The following is an 18965-nucleotide window of genomic DNA, read 5'->3' as shown; positions in this document are numbered from 1 at the left end:
AGAGACTCCTGACTGTGACCTTTACAAATAGAGGAACTGCCAATAATCTTTTATGATTAATGACTTCCCCTGTTGTTTTTCATTTTTCCCTGAAATGTCACAAATGAAATAAGCTGATGTTTTATTTGTGTAAGCAGAGAAAAAAGGTCATCTTGTTTCATTCCAAACAACAGGCTAAGTGTGTAAACAGCATTCTCAGCCACCGTGGCTCACACTGAGCCCCAATGTTATTGATCAAATTTGAATCACTCCAATATTTTCTGGAGACAAGAATTTCCTAATCTGAATGATCTATCATCGCTTTACCGAGCAGGCTGGGGACATGCCGGCCTGCTTTCAGGTGCTTCATTTACTCCAAGAGCTACAGATTTACATGATAGCTGCATGAAACTCCTCATAGTTAAGCTGCATAATCACTGAGAGATGCGTCTGTTTGCTGAAAATCCTCCTGGAGCGACTTGAGTATTAGCTTCGAATCCGTCTGATTAAGAAGCAGGTGCAACTTGACTGAAACGGCTCTGATTTCCTCTCAGGGGTGATGTAAGGCATGAAGAGCCCGCTTGAACGCGAGTAACCCCGTCTGTTTTACCGAAAATAACCCGGGCACTGCAGCATCAGCACCAGGCAGCTGCGCAGGTGCGGCTTTTAAAGGGACAGGGGGACTTCGGTTCCACAAAATCCTTCCACTGTTTACTTCTTCAGCAGCAAATCAATAACAAACTTAAAAGAATTTATTAAAACATCATGCTCACGAATCAACGGCCGAGCTAAACCCAGGACAGGGAGTCTTGTATGTTTTGATTGGGACACATTTCATTTGAACAAACTATTTCCATCATGTTTTATAGTGCAAGCTCTTAAAAACACTCACTAGATTTCGAGATGCCATCTTAAAAATGAGCAAAAGCTAAATTGAAATTTCCTCCAAAATTTAAGATGGGCTAAAAAATACATCAAACCCAAACAGATTATCCTGGCGCTGCATCCTACCAGCAACGCCCTGCATCCCAGACTCTCCGCGCGCGCCTGGCGGACGCACAAGACAAGAAGAGCAGCTGCTCCTTCGATGCTGCTGAAGGTTCTGCAGCGCTGCTGGCTTAGGATGCAAACCGTTAGGGGATGAAACTGCTGCCATCTTCGCCGCTGCTGGACATGGTCGTCAATCGGAATTATTCTTGACGCACGGATTTTTGGACAGGGATCGACATGGCAGGCATCGAGCACCTCCGGTGATTCTGTGGGATAGTTTGAGGCCGGACGGATATGACTGTGATCTCAGGGGTTGCTGTGGATGCGGGATGATGAGCACCGCACCCCGACAGAGGTTTCTGAGGAGATCACATTTTGGTTATTTGAAATCCCTTTTGGAGTTTTTGCTGGGCTCTGGCGCACCGTGAGCTTTTGGGTTATTTTTGTGTTTGTTTTTCTCATTTCTGGTTGGGACTTTAAGGCAGACCTAATGTGGACTCTTCTGTCTGAAGGGAACAACTAAGCTCTGTAGCTCTGAGAGGAAGAATCTGAGCAGAGCTGCTGACCTGGTCATTTAAACACAGGGAAATAGGTAAGTGCGTGTGTACATTCTCATTTTTAAAGTGCTAAGGCGCATTTAATCCATACATCATTAAACAAGACAAATCACTGATTTCTGGTGCTGGTTTGCTTGAAATTATATAATTTTGGGTTGGATCTCTAGAGATCTTTGAGTTATCGTGGTCACTTTGATGTTAACAGGTGCTTTGTGAGGAGCAGCCCTCATAAGTCAGTTCCCGACACCACTGCAAAGCTGCAGGCATATTCAGTGACACGCTTTCATCCTTTTGGAGGAGATATTTATGATAGTTTCTCAGATGTATGGCTATAAACACAGAGGCCTTCATCTGAGCGAAATTCTTGAAGTGTTTTACCTGGATTATAAGAAGGCTGGTAATTGATAATTCTCTAATGCCCATGCAATTAGAGGGAGCCATGATCATTTTTCATCACTGCTGCTCTTTGCTTCAACGTTTTTTCATTATGATAGAGCCGGAGGGAGACATGGAAAAAGCTTCCATGCTGCAGGACAGGTTGTTACCCAAAGAACAATTTGGTAATTGTGGTTAGATTTTGATTTTAGCCTCATATTTGATCAGAATTTATGGTCGATTTTTTTATGCTTGATTTAAAAAATATAGATTTAAAAAAAAAGATACAGTTTTCAAATGTTGGTGTTCAACGCATTTGACACTCAAATGTACTTGAAAAGTTGCCTTTTCGTAAGTGAAGAACAAGATTATTGTCTATATATCGTGTTGATATTTTGAGAATTATTTTGCTGATGTTCTAACAGCCAAATCAAATCAAATCAAACTTTGTTTACCACTTTCTAACTCAAAAAGCTTTATATAAAAACATTAACATTTAAACATTAAAAAACAAAAGTGTGACTACCATTACACTATAAAAAATTATAAAACACATACAATAACCCCCCCCCCCCCCCCCCCTACACACACACACACACACTCACACCCATACAACACAATAAGGCTAAATAAATGATTTACTAAGATGCAAGGTTGAAACTTTGTTGGTTTTGTTTCTGAAATGAAAAACTAATTAACTTAGTGATCAAATGCACATGCTGGTTTTCTCAGGAAACATATTTTACCAGACACACTGCCTTCTGTCAAAGTGAACCTTTAATTGAAGAAAAATGTCAAGTGTCTATTTGAAGATATCATTTTATTTGTGTGATATTTACACATTTTCTCCATCACACATTGTTGAACATGAACCACATGATGAGTCATAATGTGGTCAAACTACCAATCAAAAGCTTAGATACACTTATCTTTTCTTTTTAAATGTTTTTGTGTGTTCAGACATTTAAAAATGCTCTGAAATGTTTTTTTTATCTAATGTCTTTGATTACATTTTTTTATTACTTAGCAGTAATTCAATGAGGCTAAGGAAATGAGATGTGAAATCTTAGACTAAGAGATCTTTGATGAAACAACAATAAAACATCTGAAGTAGGATACCTGAATACTTTGATATTTGAAACATTTAAAAGGATAAAACCTAATAAAGAAAATGGCTGAAAACCATTAGATAATTTTGCTTTGATATTCACCTGAAACAAAATGGCTTTTAATTGATGATTTCAGTGAAAGTGAGTTGTATTTCATTTTCTTTCTCACACTACATGACTAACACTACGGACAAGCTGCCTCATCTGGGAGAAAATTTAGGCGAATCAGCAGTACTGGACTGTAAGTGTACTGCAAGGCTGAAACCAGATCCTCACTCCTCACACTCTCAGTCTCATTGGTTTCATGCAGACACTCTGTAGAATGAGTGGTAATCAGATCACAACCTGCACCTTGTGAAGATGCCTCACGCTAGACTAAAATCTTTTCAGGACCAGATGTCCATTGCAGATTCAGTGACAAGAAGTCTGTCTGGATTCCCTCTTTACTCCCTACCCGCCAAAAACTATATAGTGAGTGATTATTTAGTGCCCTGGATTTTGATGCAATTTAGACAAGTGCTCACAACTTGTTTTTTTTTAAACGGCAAATATGACGTCACCCATTTGCCAAAATAAAAGCCTAATAAATATAAACATTTTACAAAGAGTATTTATCAATCCACTGTGTTCTGAGGGAAACATTTGGTTAATACATTTTTAATAAAGCATACTTTTTTTTAAAATTACATTTGTTCAAATGCAATGCATTGTGGTCTATTCACCAATCTAGTGAGCATCGATGCACACTAGTTTTTGCAGAGACTTCTGGGAAATTTCCAGGGCACTGGATTTTGGAATTGTAGATTAGGATAAACAGTGAGGACCAAAGTAGTGCACTAAGTAGTGAGTTACTTTGGAGACATTCAAAGTGTTTAAAACTATTTGATGAAAGTTGTTTGGTTGAAATTTCAGCAGTAAATCTTGCGTTTTCCATTATAACCTTTTATATAGGGGAATTAGCTCAAAACGTCTGCCCTTCTTTGAAGCCTTTCAGCATGGCAGAGAAAACACTAGAACCAGGCTCAGTCAGCATCCCCATGGAGGAGACCAAGCTCCCTGGTGGAGCCCCCCAAGAGGCACCGCTGCTGATCCACCTGAAGAAGGTGGAGAACCACATCACAGAGGCTCAGCGCTTCACCCACCTCCCACGCCGCTCCGCTGTGGACTTGGAGTTCAATGAGATCTCCTACACCATCCGAGAGGGTCCCTGGTGGAGGAGGAGAGGTACTGCACACTTGCATCACACAACCATGATGAATGAGTGAGCAAACAGCACCCATCGGGATCAGTGGCACCAGTGCAGATGTTTACGAGGTTAATAACTTTGCGACATTTTAAGATATTCTGTACTTGTCCGGCCCAGGGGTGAACCCTGATACTTCCACCCTGTTGGAGCAGAATTGCTGCCTCAGCAGATTTTAGACAGATTAAATAATTTACACTTGCAGGGTAGCGCATTGTTGAGCAATGAGAGGCGGAGGCTGTGAGTCACTTCCACAACTGATCAATTCATGGACAGGATGCAAAATCGTCTTATTTGTTTATGAGCAAAGAGTTAGCATTGGAAATTGTTCATTAACATTCTTTGCATGGCTATGTGGCTCCCACCTGATGCAGTGTGGGTTGTGTTATTTTTAGGCTAGAGTTATGGTGTTGTGCGTCACAAAAACACATCAAAGGAGTGTCTGCTGTTTTGCAGTATAAAGCCTGTGTGTACTAAGGAGGAGGATTATGAGCAGGGGGAAGGACAGCTGGATCAATAAATCAGCTTTTGTCTGTACGCTGATGCAGACGCTCATCTTTCTTAGCGTCATCATCCAAATGAACATGTGGTTCCAGCTGTGATGAAGTCAACCTGGGGGCTGCCAGCTCCCCCTCAATGCAGTTATGTTGTTTTTACAGATCCTGTCTTTCACAAAGATCCTCTGCAGTGGAGATCAGCTTCAATCAGCCTTTCAGTCAAATGCGATCCTGAAGCTCTAACTCTGTTCTTATTTTCATCTCTCCAAATAATAATAAAAGTCCCATCTAATCTTGTTTGACATATGCTGCAGACAGTGGGGGGTTTAGTATTCTTTCTGCTCCAGAATGTAGCAGGAGAGCTTTCAACGATATTACTCTTTGCTCTGGTCATTTTTTACAGTCTTGCATTGTGCAGCTTCTGCCATTTCCCCTCTTCTCAATGTTGTTAGCTTTTTTCACACATCTGAAAATTATATTATTATATTATTTTATATTCCAGCACTGTGAGATAAATGTTGGCTTTTCTAAATTCTGAATCTGACAGAAACTGACAGTCAACCAGAGCTGACGAGAAAAAGGTTTGTTCAGCACCATGGACAGTACCATGCGTTAGTTTGCTGACATCTCAGAGCCACAGTGTGGATGTTAAACTTGTTCAAACTCAGCTCATAGTAAAAAAAAAAGACATAGGGACAGAGAGTAAACTTTTTACCTATGTGCTTTCTACTGCCAAGAAACTGATGCCTTCAGATCAGCTGTTCCTTTTTCATTGTGAGATGGCATTTTATCACCGCCTGATCAAAGTCTTCAAACCAAATGTAATTTCAAAGGCCTTAAAACTGTCGTTCTGCCATGTAAATTTAATAATCTGAAACCAGTTCAGCTATAAAAGCAAATATTTGCTTTTATTTTTGGCAAATGGTGTGTAATTATGCAGCTGCTAGAGACAAACGTGAGAAAAAGGAAGCATTCAGCATAGGTGTTAGCCTGGATGTTATCTGGATTTTGACGAGATTAAGTCATTGAATAGCTAACACGTTAGTTAAGAGTTATACCTGTGCCGAGCAGGAGGCTACTAAGAGGACATTGTTAATATCTGCTAAATTTAGACTCATAACTTTTAGCCATAAAAGGATTTTGAAAGCTCTGGTCCCATTTGGCCTGCCCTCCATCTGCATTTGTAATTGTAGCCCCTATCAGATGAAACCAGCCATTTATCGCTCCTAGGACAAAGCCATTCTGGCCTGCTTTCATGTTTAAGGGCGTTCTCTTCTCCAGGGAAGAAGCTGGAAAATGTGCGAGCTTAGAAAGCTCAAAGATAAAAAATGAGAGGAGGAACAGTAAAACGTTTACATTCCTCTGGGTCATTTGGTGTAAGTTAGTTTTTCAGCAGGGCTGATAAACGTGTTCAGAGGTAATGTTTTTTAAAATCCTGCACTTATCGTGCTCTTACAGCTTCATTGTAAAATGAATCGGGGAGCACAGACTTTTATGATTTTAAAGAATAATCCAAGCTGATTCTGGAAGTTTTACAGCGTGTGGTGATCCCAAATGAGAAGAAGTCCTGCAGTGATTGCTATCCATGAATACATCTTTATGTTTCTATCTGCACACTTACAGTAAAGACCTTAGGATTTAAAATTAGAGTGGCAATGTTCCTGGCAGTTTAACAATAATTCACCTGCATTTAAGCACCAAAAGACCTGCTTTTTTGACTCATAGCCCTTTAGATCAGCAGTAAAATACTCTCATCTCTCTGTGTTCAGCTCTAGGGTTCTTTATATTGCCAGAAAGAAGCATCTTCTTTTTCTTTATGCCATGCTCTCCTTGAATACTTGTGTAAGCTTTCTTCAGTCAATATCTATTACTCCTTCTGTCCAGAAACATACTCTCTATTGATTAGTGACAGTAGTTTAAATTAAAGGTTTGGTATGAGCAAGAACACATGGTTCTGTGCCCGTGCTCCGCTGTGAGATCCCTGGAGACTCTCGCTCTTCCTTTCCTATGAACATAATGGGGTGTACAGTAGTAAAAGGACTGATGGACTAAAATGCCTTGTATACATAATTCCTTGTTGGGTACAAGTAAATGTACCTTGGCGTGCTGGACAACTCCTGCTTTGTCAGCTATGCGGTTAATCCTGCATGCAGCCCTGTTCAAAGTGTTGATGATTCAATGTGCCACTTTGGTGAACAGCTCAAGACTCAGGTTGAAGCAGGAAAAAGGTCCATCCAAACCCCACAGTGCTTTGCTCAACAGTTCTGGATCTGCCCCTTTGCACACGCACTGCAGTACTTTCCACATAATTTACAAAAAACACATTTTGGGTGGTTAAATTGTGTCTAAAAAGTCATGTTTCCCCCAGTTTTTTTTTTTTTTATCTCATTGTGGAAGGAATCTGTAGGCTGAAACACAGAGGCTTTCCAGGGTTAAATTTGAACCAATCTGTTCGTCTTCATACTGGTGCAGGCCTGCTTCACTGGCAGCAGGCAGCTTCTCTGTCTAAGTAGAGGATATTTAAATACTGAGAAAGAAGTAGGGAAGATTTTCTTTTAAATCTAAACTTTCTGCACACCCTTCAACTGAAATACTTCAATATGTCTGTTAAAGTTAATTAGTTAAATCATGACCATAACTTCTTGGTTTATCAATCTTTAGTGCACTGCAGAGCATTTTGTTTTCAGACTCTCCTCACCTGTGAAATCAGCGCCTTTTCTGGTTTTTGATGCCAACTCTCTCTGTGCTTTTAGATCTAATCTTGAGACCATCCTTTTAAAAAAAAAAAGCTTTTATGTTAATTTTATTAAGGGAAATGTTTTGTGCATGCTTCTATTACTGTCCGCTTTTTAAATGAATAAATAAATCCTATATTCTAGCTTATAAAACTATATCATTTTTTTATTTTACCTCTTTTAGTCATTAGGTCCTTTCTTGTGTATTTTCTATAGACACTATTTTTATAAAGTACATTAAATGTTATGTTATTGGTATGTTTAAATCTGAAGTTGGTTTAATAGCTTTCTTCTTTAAGAAAACAGTCCGTAAAATAATTTTTCTATTTGGTTCTAATGTCTTATCGCTGTGAACCTGAGGCACAAGTAACACGTTTCTTACACATGGAAAAGTCTTCACTTTACTCTGGCACAGCTAAATACAGTACATGGCTTTACTTATCTGCCTGAAATATTTCAAATTCTCAACAGAAAATCTTTGAGTCTAGTTTAAGCATTAACTGAGCTCAAGTTGGTCAAAATGGTTAAATGAAGATGTAAGATTTTATCAAGTTATGAACTATATCAAATACCAATTTATTTGTCAATTTACTGTGGTAGATTTAATCAAAAATAAAATACATTAACATGTAAAATGATAATCAAGTGTAGTTGAATTATAGATGGAACCACTAAAACCTCTTTCCTTCTGCAAAGTTTCTATCAACTTTCAATCCATTTAGAAATATTTTACCCCATTTAAAAAAAATGGATGGGTAAATGTAACTGAGACATTGAAAAATTGAATGGCTTCTTTCTGATACAACCAGAGGGTGAATCACTGTCCAAATCAATGCCATAAAATATGCAACAGGTGAAATCAGAATTTTTGTTATTTTCTTTTATTTTGCCACAGCTCCCAACAACATGTCGTTCAATTACTTTTAGGCTGACCCACATCATGAGACTTGGCCTCTGTAATCTGGAACAAGATGTTAGGTCTCTGTAAGTCAGGAGAGAACTTTGACATTAGCTGCACACCCTCTGCTCCCCCTGAGACTAAAGGATGAGCTTGCCGTCTGGTGGAGATAAGACCCTTGGAGTTTGCTACCAACAGCAGCGGGTCGAATCATCAGCATGCACTTCATGCCGATGCAGGCTTGCTTCACTGACGGCAGGCAGCTTCTCTGTCTGAGTAGAGGATATGTAAATACTGAGAAAGAAATGGGGAAGATTTTCTTTTTAATGTGACTTTCTGCACAACCTTCTACCGAAACATTGCATCATCTCTGTTACTTTAAATCAAAGTAAACTACAGAAGCAGGAGGGGAGTATAGAAGTCAAAGGAAAAACGCAGTTTTATCTTCTTGGTAAGGGTTTGTGCATTACAACAAAGAAATGGGAAGTTGGGACATTTTATAATGCAACACTTAACACTTTATATTTTTTCTTGATAAAAAATACAACATTTATCTGAACGACTCAGATAAAGCTTTTTACAGAGTTTAAGAAAATACACACATGTACAGCACACCTCAACCCTGTTTTACAGTCCTCACTAATCCAATCACCCAATCCAAACATACTATTTGCCAATTTTAGTTGGAATGTAAACTAAAAAAATCAGCAGAACCCTGAATATAATTCACAAATAAACAGCCAATTGTGGTGTTTTGTAGTTGGGGTGAAACCTTCAGTCTATTTCAATATGAAACAGCAGCAGACACTTACTTACACAGCAGTAGTTAATTATTGGATGTTCCCCCAACTGCACAGAACAACCAGCAGGGAATCAAACCAGAAGCTTTTGTTGTGATGAGGTAGAGATAACTGCTGCCCACCAATGTCTGCAAACCCTATAACCAGTCAAGTTTTTGCTCTCCCGTAAATAGTTTGGTATACAATTTTATTTTAATCCTGTCAAGCTCCAGCATTCAATATATTGGACTGATCCTCTTTTGGATGTAGGATTGGCTGTTTCCTTTCCCATTCCTGAAAATCGAAGTGTACAGAGAGCAGAACATTTAGCACACTGTGTACTGAGCTGTTTATTAGAGGCGTGGTGAGAGTGGGTGAATGGGAAATGAATCCTAAAGAGCTTTTATACAATCTACGTAAGTATTTTAACTCCACATCCTCCGTATTTAGGATTGTTTCTATTGATTCTATAAGTACATTGATACCAAAACGTTAAAATTTAAAATCAAATGAACAATCACAACACTGTGCTTCTTTAAGCCAAAATGATAATTGGTTCAAAATAATGAAGTTTTTTTTCTCTTTCCGTCAGGTTACAAGGCTCTTCTCAAGTGTCTGTCAGGACGGTTCTGCAACAAGGAGCTGATTGGCATTATGGGGCCCTCTGGAGCAGGAAAGTCCACTTTAATGAATATTTTAGCAGGATACAGGTAAGACCGTGTCTTCAGTCTTCTTGAAGATTGTATTTTATTCAAGTTTCACAACAAAACTATATTAACTACTGATTTGGAGCTCAAAAAGCTGGACTGTCAAAGTAATGTCTAATGTTAAACTACTGCTGTGTTTTTATTTTTGGTGAGCAAAACTTGTCTTTTGGTTATGAAGGAGTTTTTTTTGTGACAGGTTTGTTATGAGTCTATTTGTGGGAAAACAATAAATGTTGTTTTTGTTGTTTTAACATGTTCTTTTGGCACTTTTCTCATGATGGAGGAGATGTATAAAGAAATCTAAGGTTAAAATTGTATTTCTGAATATTGCTTTATTTAAATCATTGTGAGTCAGTAGCAGACAAAAATATTGTTTGAAACAGCTTGTAATTGACATACAAATTACTACAGCAAGCCACAAGCCTTTGCTTCATTCAATTCTGATCCATCTGCTTATAGATGACTATTATCCATGTATGTCCTCGTTTTCCTCATCCAAGCTGGCATCTGGCTCCAAACTGCACAGCTGTACAGCTCCAATGTTGATTGCCATTTTTGTTGCACCAATAATGTTAGGTTGGGGATGTGAAGGGCTGTAAGCCAGCGGAAGAACGTGTAAACGGATGGATGATGAGAAAGGGGTCGAACTTACTCCATGGCAACTATGTCCTAGGAAAACGAAACAGTAAAGTTGCATTATTATAGCATGAATTTATGGTTTTTCTGCCTAAAAACAGGGAAACGGGCATGAAGGGCACGATCCTGGTGAACGGTCGCCCTAGGGACCTTCGAACCTTCAGGAAGATGTCTTGCTACATCATGCAGGACGATATGCTGCTGCCTCACCTCACAGTGAGGGAAGCCATGATGGTGCGAACTGAACAGATCCTTCACAACACTTAGAAAAGGATAAAAGAAGGCTGAGTTGTTTTTGTCTTCCAGGTTTCTGCCAACCTGAAGCTGAATGAGAGCATGCAGGTCAAGAAAGAACTCGTAAGTGTAAATATTCATGCAATAATATTTGTTTGTGGGTAACTGTGAGATCAAATTAGGTTTCTGTGTTGTTTTTTCACAAATGTGTATGCGGCTATTCCTCAGAGAAGAAGGCAACAAAGATTCAAAATGCTACATACTTAGATTCTCAATAATAAGAAAACTGGAAAAAAAAATTAAAAAAACAAATCTTTCTCCCTTTTTTGTGTAAGGATCTAATATAAGCTAACTAAAAACTAATCATCAATTAAGATTTTTTAATCTCTTGAATTACTAAAGCTGAAAAGAACAAAAGCAGGCCAAAGGTTTAAGTATTTTGTTTGTTTGTTTTTTATGAATAGAAAGATATGTTTACTTCGTCATTTTCTGAACAACTAAATTTAAAACAGAACTTCTTTTGGAATAATTTGAATAAATAATTTTAAAATATCTGTTAGTGTACAGGAGCAACAGTAACTTGATTTTCAAACTTTAGTAATTCAACACCAACTGCTGGTTTTTCTCCACCACTTCACTGCAGACATACATTGCTTGATAGATTAGAGCCCACATTTCACATGTCACCAATAATAACGTATTACCTTTTATGCAATGTGTCCGCTTTACTTTTCTTGTGCTCAAGGTGGATGAGATCCTGACAGCTCTTGGTCTTCAGGAATGTGCTCAAACACGCACTAATTCTCTCTCTGGGGGTCAGTGTAAGAGGCTTGCTATCGCCTTGGAGCTGGTCAATAATCCACCCGTCATGTTCTTTGATGAGCCCACCAGGTACACCCCAAACGACCCACTTTGAGTTTGTCATTTTAGCTTTTAATTCCAACTTGTTGGAGTTTCTGCCATTTCTTGCCCCTTTCCATCGCAGTGGTCTGGACAGTGCATCATGCTGTCAAGTGGTTTCCCTCATGAAGTCTCTGGCTCAGGGTGGACGGACAATCATCTGCACCATTCATCAGCCCAGCGCTAAGCTCTTTGAGATGTTTGATAAGGCAAGTTGAGTGCTTTTAGTGCAGGGTGTATCTAACCTTCCATTAGACACTGCTCAGACCAAGGTACCGCAGGTTGGCACGATTCATTTTATACAGCTGGGCAGCCCAGAGGTCAATATCTAGTCTTGTTGTTTTGTCGGCTATTGATCTATTTTTCAGGAGAGGCAGTGTGCTGGAAAGTGCTGATAACTCTGCCTCTTTTGTTCACTTATCAGCTGTACATCCTCAGCCAGGGTCAGTGCATTTACAAGGGCACAGTCCCTTACCTCATCCCATATTTGAAGAACCTGGGTCTTCACTGCCCCACATATCACAACCCTGCAGATTTCAGTAAGTGCTTCATGTCCCTGTGTGTGTGAGTCCTTTTGAAAACGTTCTGTTGTCACGAGCGTCTTATCTCTGCTCCTAGTCATTGAGGTGGCATCAGGAGAGTACGGAGATCTGAACCCAGTGCTGTTTGAGGCGGTCCAGGGAGGGCTGTGCTCAGAGGAGGGCAAAAAGAACTCTAAAGACAAAAGTGACTCCTCCTGTCCCTCCCAGTGTCTCAGTGTAAGTGACATATTAATAAATTTAGAACTAAATCTGTTCATTTAAAACATATAAAAACAAATCACTGGATGAAAAACACAAAAAAATGTTGGGAAATGTTGAAACTTAAAAAAATTATTTCTGAAGACATCAATATAATCCAACTTATTAACTAAAGGTTGTCTCTAATATTTATGTTCTACATAAGACATCACAGACTTGACCTCTTTCTGATTCTCTGTTCTCCACAGGACACAGGAACCCTGGAGAAGCATAGCTTTGCCACCAGTACATTCACACAATTCTGCATCCTCTTCAAAAGAACCTTTGTTACAATATGCAGGGACACGGTAAAACCCTTTTTTCTAGCTCCAAAAATATATAATTTACATTAGTATCAACTACTGATGCTGATATTGCTTGGACTTTGTGTTTAAGGTGCTGACCCACCTCAGGGTGATGTCCCATCTGGCCATTGGAGTTCTCATCGGCCTCCTCTATCTGAAAATCGGGAATGACGCCAGCAAGGTTTTCAACAACACAGGCTTCCTCTTCTTCTCCATGCTGTTCCTCATGTTTGCTGCCCTGATGCCCACAGTGCTAACCTGTAAGACTGGAAACATTGATTTGGTAAGTTGTTTTTTTTCCAACTGAGGTGGAAAGTCTTTTAACTGTGCTCCCATCCCACAGTCCCTTTGGAAATGTCTGTGTTTCTAAGGGAACATCTCAACTACTGGTACAGCTTGAAGGCCTACTACCTAGCCAAAACAATGGCTGATATACCGTTTCAGGTAAAAATTACAGATGTTTTAACATGGAGTTCTGACGATGCATGTATTATCTAAGACTGTGACTGAAACAATCTCTTTCCCAGGTGATTTGTCCAATCATGTACTGTAGCATAGTGTATTGGATGACTGAACAGCCTCCAGAGGCCGGACGCTACCTGCTTTTTATGGCCTTGTCAACATCTACAGCCCTGGTAGCCCAGTCCCTGGGGCTGCTCATTGGAGCTGCATCCACGTCCCTGCAGGTGGGCAAACCTGCAATCTCCTAAAACTTTTTGTAGCATCATCAATATACAGACGCTCGTCATACTTAATGAAATATTAATGTAGTGAAACAATAGCTGGATTGCAATGGTGTCATTTAGAAAAATGGATTTAGAGAAACGAAAACTAAAACTCATTACTCAAAAATTGCGCAAACACAAGTAAGTTCTGAAAATATTTTAATGTATTAGTACATTTTTATGCCTAGTTCAATGCGTCTCTTTTTTAAAAAAAGTAAAGAATTTTTTCATTTTAAATTACACTTTTTGCCATTTTACCAGCTCTTGATATTGTGAAATATAATGGAAGAACTGCCTTAATTATACAGGCATCCATGATGAAAGCAGGGATGAGACAGAGCTAGACTTTTGTTATTAGCTCAGATTTGAGGCTTTATTCCTGATAAGGCTCCTGTCACAACTGAAATTGTTCTAAAACTATAATCTCCTCTACAGACCTTTTTTATTTTTAGGATATTAATTAATGAATTTTTTTTACAGGTAGCAACTTTTGTGGGTCCAGTCACAGCCATACCTGTCCTCCTTTTCTCTGGCTTCTTTGTTAATTTTGACACAATCCCAAAATACCTCCAGTGGAGCTCCTACGTCTCTTATGTCAGGTTCTGTCTCCTATTTTTATATAACAGATCCTTTGGATTGTTCAGACTTAGATGAAATTTGCTTTACCTACTCTGTTAAAAAGCCTTTAAATGTGTGATTTTCCCTCCTCCAATCTCCTCTCAGGTATGGCTTTGAAGGGGTGATACTCTCCATCTATGGGATGAATCGGTCCGAGTTGGAGTGTCCGGATGTAGTGTGTAAATTTCAGAAGCCAGAGGAGGTCCTCCAGCTGCTGGATGTGGAGGACGCAAAGCTTTATGTGGACTTCATTGTGTTGGGTGTTTTCTTTCTTGTCCTCAGATTGGCCACCTATCTGGTTCTGCGCTATAGGGTCAAATCAGAGCGCTAAGGCATCTAGAACCACATATAAAATAGAAGGGTTTCTGCAAAAGTGTGAAAACATATCCTTATCCCTCTCTCCACATTACAAACACATAAAAAGATGAAGACAAATCCAGTGTATACGATTATCAGAAGTGCACCTGCAGCGTTACACAGTCCTTGCTGTAGGCTGCAGATTGTGGGAGTTTCTTATTTGAGAGACGAAAAGTTGGAATGTCTAAGACTTATCACCGAGAGATAATATTTGTCAGCTCACCATACCATTCCCCAAATGAAACCCAAATCAGGGCAAAATATTGAGCTTCTTCACAAGATATCCAATAACATATCTAATAGCATGTTTTACCAAACAAACACATTTGAATTAGTAAAAAAAGTCAAGAAAAAACAAAATGGATGGAACCCATAAAACCAGGTGACTGGTCTGTGTAGTGCTTGAAGAGCGGCAGCCATGACCAGGATGTAAACATCTGAACTGTGCAAACTGTCCATGCCTAAAACCTTCAGACATCTGTGACAAGAGGCTGAACGGACAAACTCATCTTTGTGGAGTTTGACCCAAACCAACCAACTGCCAGTGGATGACTTTTTCTCTTTTCCCATCATGGATCATTTTCACAGACCTTCTGTCTTCAGACTCACAGTGGCAGAACATTCGAACTTGGATGAAGTGCTTGCAAAAATGTTCCACAGGGTGTTTTTAAGTGGCGACTGACTCATTGATCCATACTTGATTTTGACATCTTTGTTTCTGCCATACTCAAGGAAGCACCCAGGCAATGGGAAATGTGAAAACTACTTTTCCAGTCTGATGAGGAGTGGGGGACAAAGATCACAGACAGAAACTGTGTTTTAGTCAAAGAGCAATAGCTTATACAGTGGGTGAAAAAGTGAAGATCAGTGTTGCTGTTTTGACACTATATTCCTTCAAAACGCTTAATTCCCCTCGTCGAATGACTGTCGCCGTCTCCTCTGAAAGAAGCTGTCTCCCCTGTTCTTCCCTCCTCTTTCTATGTGCTTGCTGATGTCTGACAAATGTGTATTGTTTTAAAACAATGCTAGATACTTGAAATGCTGGCTGGACGGTTTCTGTGCCTCTGAACTGGAATGATTTGAGTTTCTCCTGCTTTACTGTTTGCACATTCACCTTATGTCTACACACCCACAATATGCTGGTCTTCTATTTCACACACAAACACATACAAACACATGAACACACACTCTCACTTTTGCAATGTTTAGAAGAGCCTGTCCTAGTCACATGGCAATGCAAATATTTTCCAATAGACTTGCTATGAAATATTTCTTACTGAAACTATGCTACTTAGTAATCCTTATTATAACGCATAACATAATGTGAGTATATAATCAATGATTGTATAGTGAGTATGTCATGCTGTTAACAGGTGTACATGTGCACTTTTAGGTGTATGTTCATTGATTAAGATTATTTCTATTTGTTTTTATTTTTATGTATCTAACGAGAGGGCTTGGAAGTATAGAAGGGGAAAGGGAATGTTGCATGCTCTCTGCAGAAAGGAAATATTTAAGATATTTGGAGAACGGCATGAAAACTTTCCTCAGCAGAATATATGTACCTTAAATGGTTGAGGAGAAGCAAATCAGTTGCTTTCTGCTGAACACGTTCAGTGACTGGATTAAAAAAAAGGATTGGGGTGAAAAGATAGAGCATTAAAAAGGATGTAAAACAAATGTAGCTGATTGTCAGACTCTCTGGAAAACAGCTGGATCAGAAAAGAGATTTCTCATTTGTGATCATGTGTTTAGCACTCAATGAGAAGCCTGCAGCAGCAGGACTCTTTCTGTCAAAACAGCAATAGTCAACTTTGGGATGTTTCTCGTATAACACTTCCTCTGCTGTTGCTTTAGTCACTTTAGAAGTCTTCACTTCCTTGGTTTTTATGTGCAATAACCATCCAAAGGTATTTAAACTCTATGAATGAAAAGGGAACTGTGACACTTCCATCATAAGCTTTATTTACGTTGCTTTTTGACTGTTATTGTTTTTGTTAGAGACAGCAAAGTGGGATGATGAATTTTAAATGGATCCTGGTGAGTCAGAGCCTCTGAACACATGTTTCCATTTTAATGCTAGATCTAACCCAGATAATTGGCTTATATGTGATGACATAAAGATTTCCTGGCATCATATTAGAAATATATTTAGACTATTTCCAAAAAGCTTTAGTTTGGTTACAGACTTGTGGTATGAACTTCAATATAAGGGAAAAAAGTGACCATGGAATGAAATATGTTCAACTTTTGAATGCAGCAGCAACAATTAACTGAATGTGGGGAAGTTCTCAACCTGTATCACCAAAGAAAAAAATATTGCAGTTACTCACTTAAAGTCCAATGTCTTGGATTTTCTAAACAATGAAAATGATTAATGGATACAATCTGACAACTCAGATGTGAAATACTTGAGCATAAAAAATGAAGGTATGTGACTGCTGCTGATGATCTTGTACTGTTTTTTAGTTTTATTATTTTTATCATTTTATTTATCATTTGTCAATTCCACTCTTTAATGCATGGAAGGTAATAATATACCAGCTAACCCTTCAGAGTTTTGACAAATATTGATGGAAATTTAGTATTGTTTTTAAATACATATCTTTTTTAATTTCTTTCTTACTTTCTATCTTTTTTCCATCAATTACAAGTGAATTTACTGTTTGTCAGCTAAGAAAATGCAAGTTCTGTATAATGAACGCTGTTCTGAGGATTATAATAAAGATGATTTATAACCTTTGGTTTTGTTCATTCAGATGATTTTACTCCATCACAAACTGCTACAAATCCACTGGCCACAGTTTTAACAGGTAGCACTTAAAGTTTTTGAGTCAAAGTACATCTAATTTGTTTTAGTTTTTAACACAGTCTTCTCCGACCTTGTGGAATATTTAGTGTGCCTAAGTCAAAACACCACAAAAAAAGTGCCATCTTGCAACCATCAGGTCTATCCAGTGCAGCAGAAATGTCAAACCCTGGAATAAACCATGATCTAACAAATAATGATAGACATATAGACGAATGAATGGACAGACGGTCAGTCGGTAGGTTAGTGGATGGATGGATGGATGGATGGATGGATGGATGGATGGATGGATGGATGGATGGATGGAAGGATGGATGGATGGATGGATGGATGGATGGATGGATGGATGGATGGATGGATGGATGGATGGATGGATGGATGGATGGATGGATGGAAGGATGGATGGATGGATGGAAGGATGGATGGATGGATGGACTGACACAGGCAAACTATGCAGATGCCCCAGAAAAACCACATATGTGATTCTAACCAAGAATCTATTTGTGTAAGGAATCGTACCAAATGCAACACAAGCAAAGCACTCTATCATGCAGTTTACTCAGCTCCATCAGCAATGCCTTATATGAGAATGAAACCCACCATTTACCAACTGTGCAGCTTGAAATAAAAACAGAAAGAAAACTAAAAAGGCAAAAAGTAGAGTGTACGAAAGAACTATTTTTTTAACAAAATTTAAAATTCAACAGCCATCTCTTTCACCCATACAACGATGGCATCATACCAACTGTCCACCATTAACCCTTGTGCTATCTTAGGCACTTTAACATTGGGAGTTGGGTCATCTAGACCCACTAGACAGTGCTCTGAACCTTTTTTCTTCAGTGATTTGTGATCTTCACTGGTGTCCATGGATTACATCAAATCTTTCCACCTTTATCCACCTTTGTCATGGTAGGAATAACACGTCAAAGTAAGGGTGGGGTCATCTAAGATAGCGCAAGGGTTAAAAGATATATATATATATATATATATATATATATATAGATATATATAGATATATATATATATATCTATATATATATATATATATATATATATATATATATATATATATATATATATATATATATATATATATATATATATCAGTTTTTCCTCTTTCGGAAATGTTTTGAATACCTTCAGTATTCACAAAATATTGTTGAGCTATTGTGTTTGACACATTTACTAATGTGCAGGTTAAGCTCAGAGAATACGTTTCTTTTCTTAGTATTTGAGAGTATTTTTTATTGTTCTAAATATTTCATTGTCTATTGTTTCCCTCAACGCCAGGGGGTTAAGAAGTAATATCAAACGAAAAGCTATATTTTTATTTCTTAAGCAGCTGAATGCAGATCTTTTATTTTGTCAGGAATCTCATTCTGTTTGTTCTGATGTAAATTTCTGGAAAACACAGTGGGGGAACGATTTATGGTTTTCTCATCACTCTGAAAAATCAGCAGGAGTTTTAACCCTAAAACATAAATATAACGGGAATGTTCTGCATACAGAATCTGATGCTAAAGGGCACTTTGTTGGGCAAGTTATTGATTACAATAATAATATCATAATTATTTTCAATATATACGGCTACAACTCGAACACAGAAAATAAACAACTATTTCTTATAATTGAGAGTACATTGAAAAAATGGCTTCAGAAATTTCCAAACTCTGCAATTATTGTGGGGGGAGATTTTAATATGACTTTAAACCCTCAAATTGATCGGTGGC

At 38.4% G+C, this 18965-nt stretch overlaps 1 protein-coding gene across 3 annotated transcripts; it reads left to right on the top strand.

Annotated features, from left to right (window-relative positions):
- Positions 1 to 654: 654 nt before the first annotated feature.
- On the top strand, positions 655 to 17166 carry LOC101161259 (ATP-binding cassette sub-family G member 4). 3 transcript variants are annotated; one of them, XM_004076337.4, is made up of 16 exons: positions 658 to 1393; positions 1482 to 1561; positions 3997 to 4234; positions 9755 to 9872; positions 10607 to 10739; positions 10812 to 10862; positions 11485 to 11630; positions 11725 to 11848; positions 12064 to 12178; positions 12258 to 12397; positions 12628 to 12726; positions 12815 to 12983; positions 13067 to 13167; positions 13251 to 13409; positions 13929 to 14047; positions 14172 to 17166. In XM_004076337.4, the coding sequence occupies exons 3-16, from the start codon at positions 4006 to 4008 to the stop codon at positions 14395 to 14397; spliced, it is 1929 nt and encodes a 642-aa protein (XP_004076385.1). In that variant the 5' UTR covers positions 658 to 1393; positions 1482 to 1561; positions 3997 to 4005; the 3' UTR covers positions 14398 to 17166. The 3 variants fall into 3 exon arrangements, 2 of the variants coding, with proteins under 2 accessions (XP_004076385.1, XP_011481724.1); XM_011483422.3 differs by having other exon boundaries at positions 658 to 1561; XR_909981.3 differs by lacking the exons at positions 13929 to 14047; positions 14172 to 17166 and having other exon boundaries at positions 655 to 1561; positions 12815 to 13006; positions 13251 to 13366.
- Positions 17167 to 18965: the final 1799 nt, after the last annotated feature.

The sequence above is a fragment of the Oryzias latipes genome, chromosome 14 (assembly GCF_002234675.1).
Source record: "Oryzias latipes chromosome 14, ASM223467v1".
Classification (NCBI taxonomy): domain Eukaryota; kingdom Metazoa; phylum Chordata; class Actinopteri; order Beloniformes; family Adrianichthyidae; genus Oryzias; species Oryzias latipes.
Note: the sequence above shows the minus strand (reverse complement) of the source record. Positions and strands in the feature narration are given on the sequence as shown.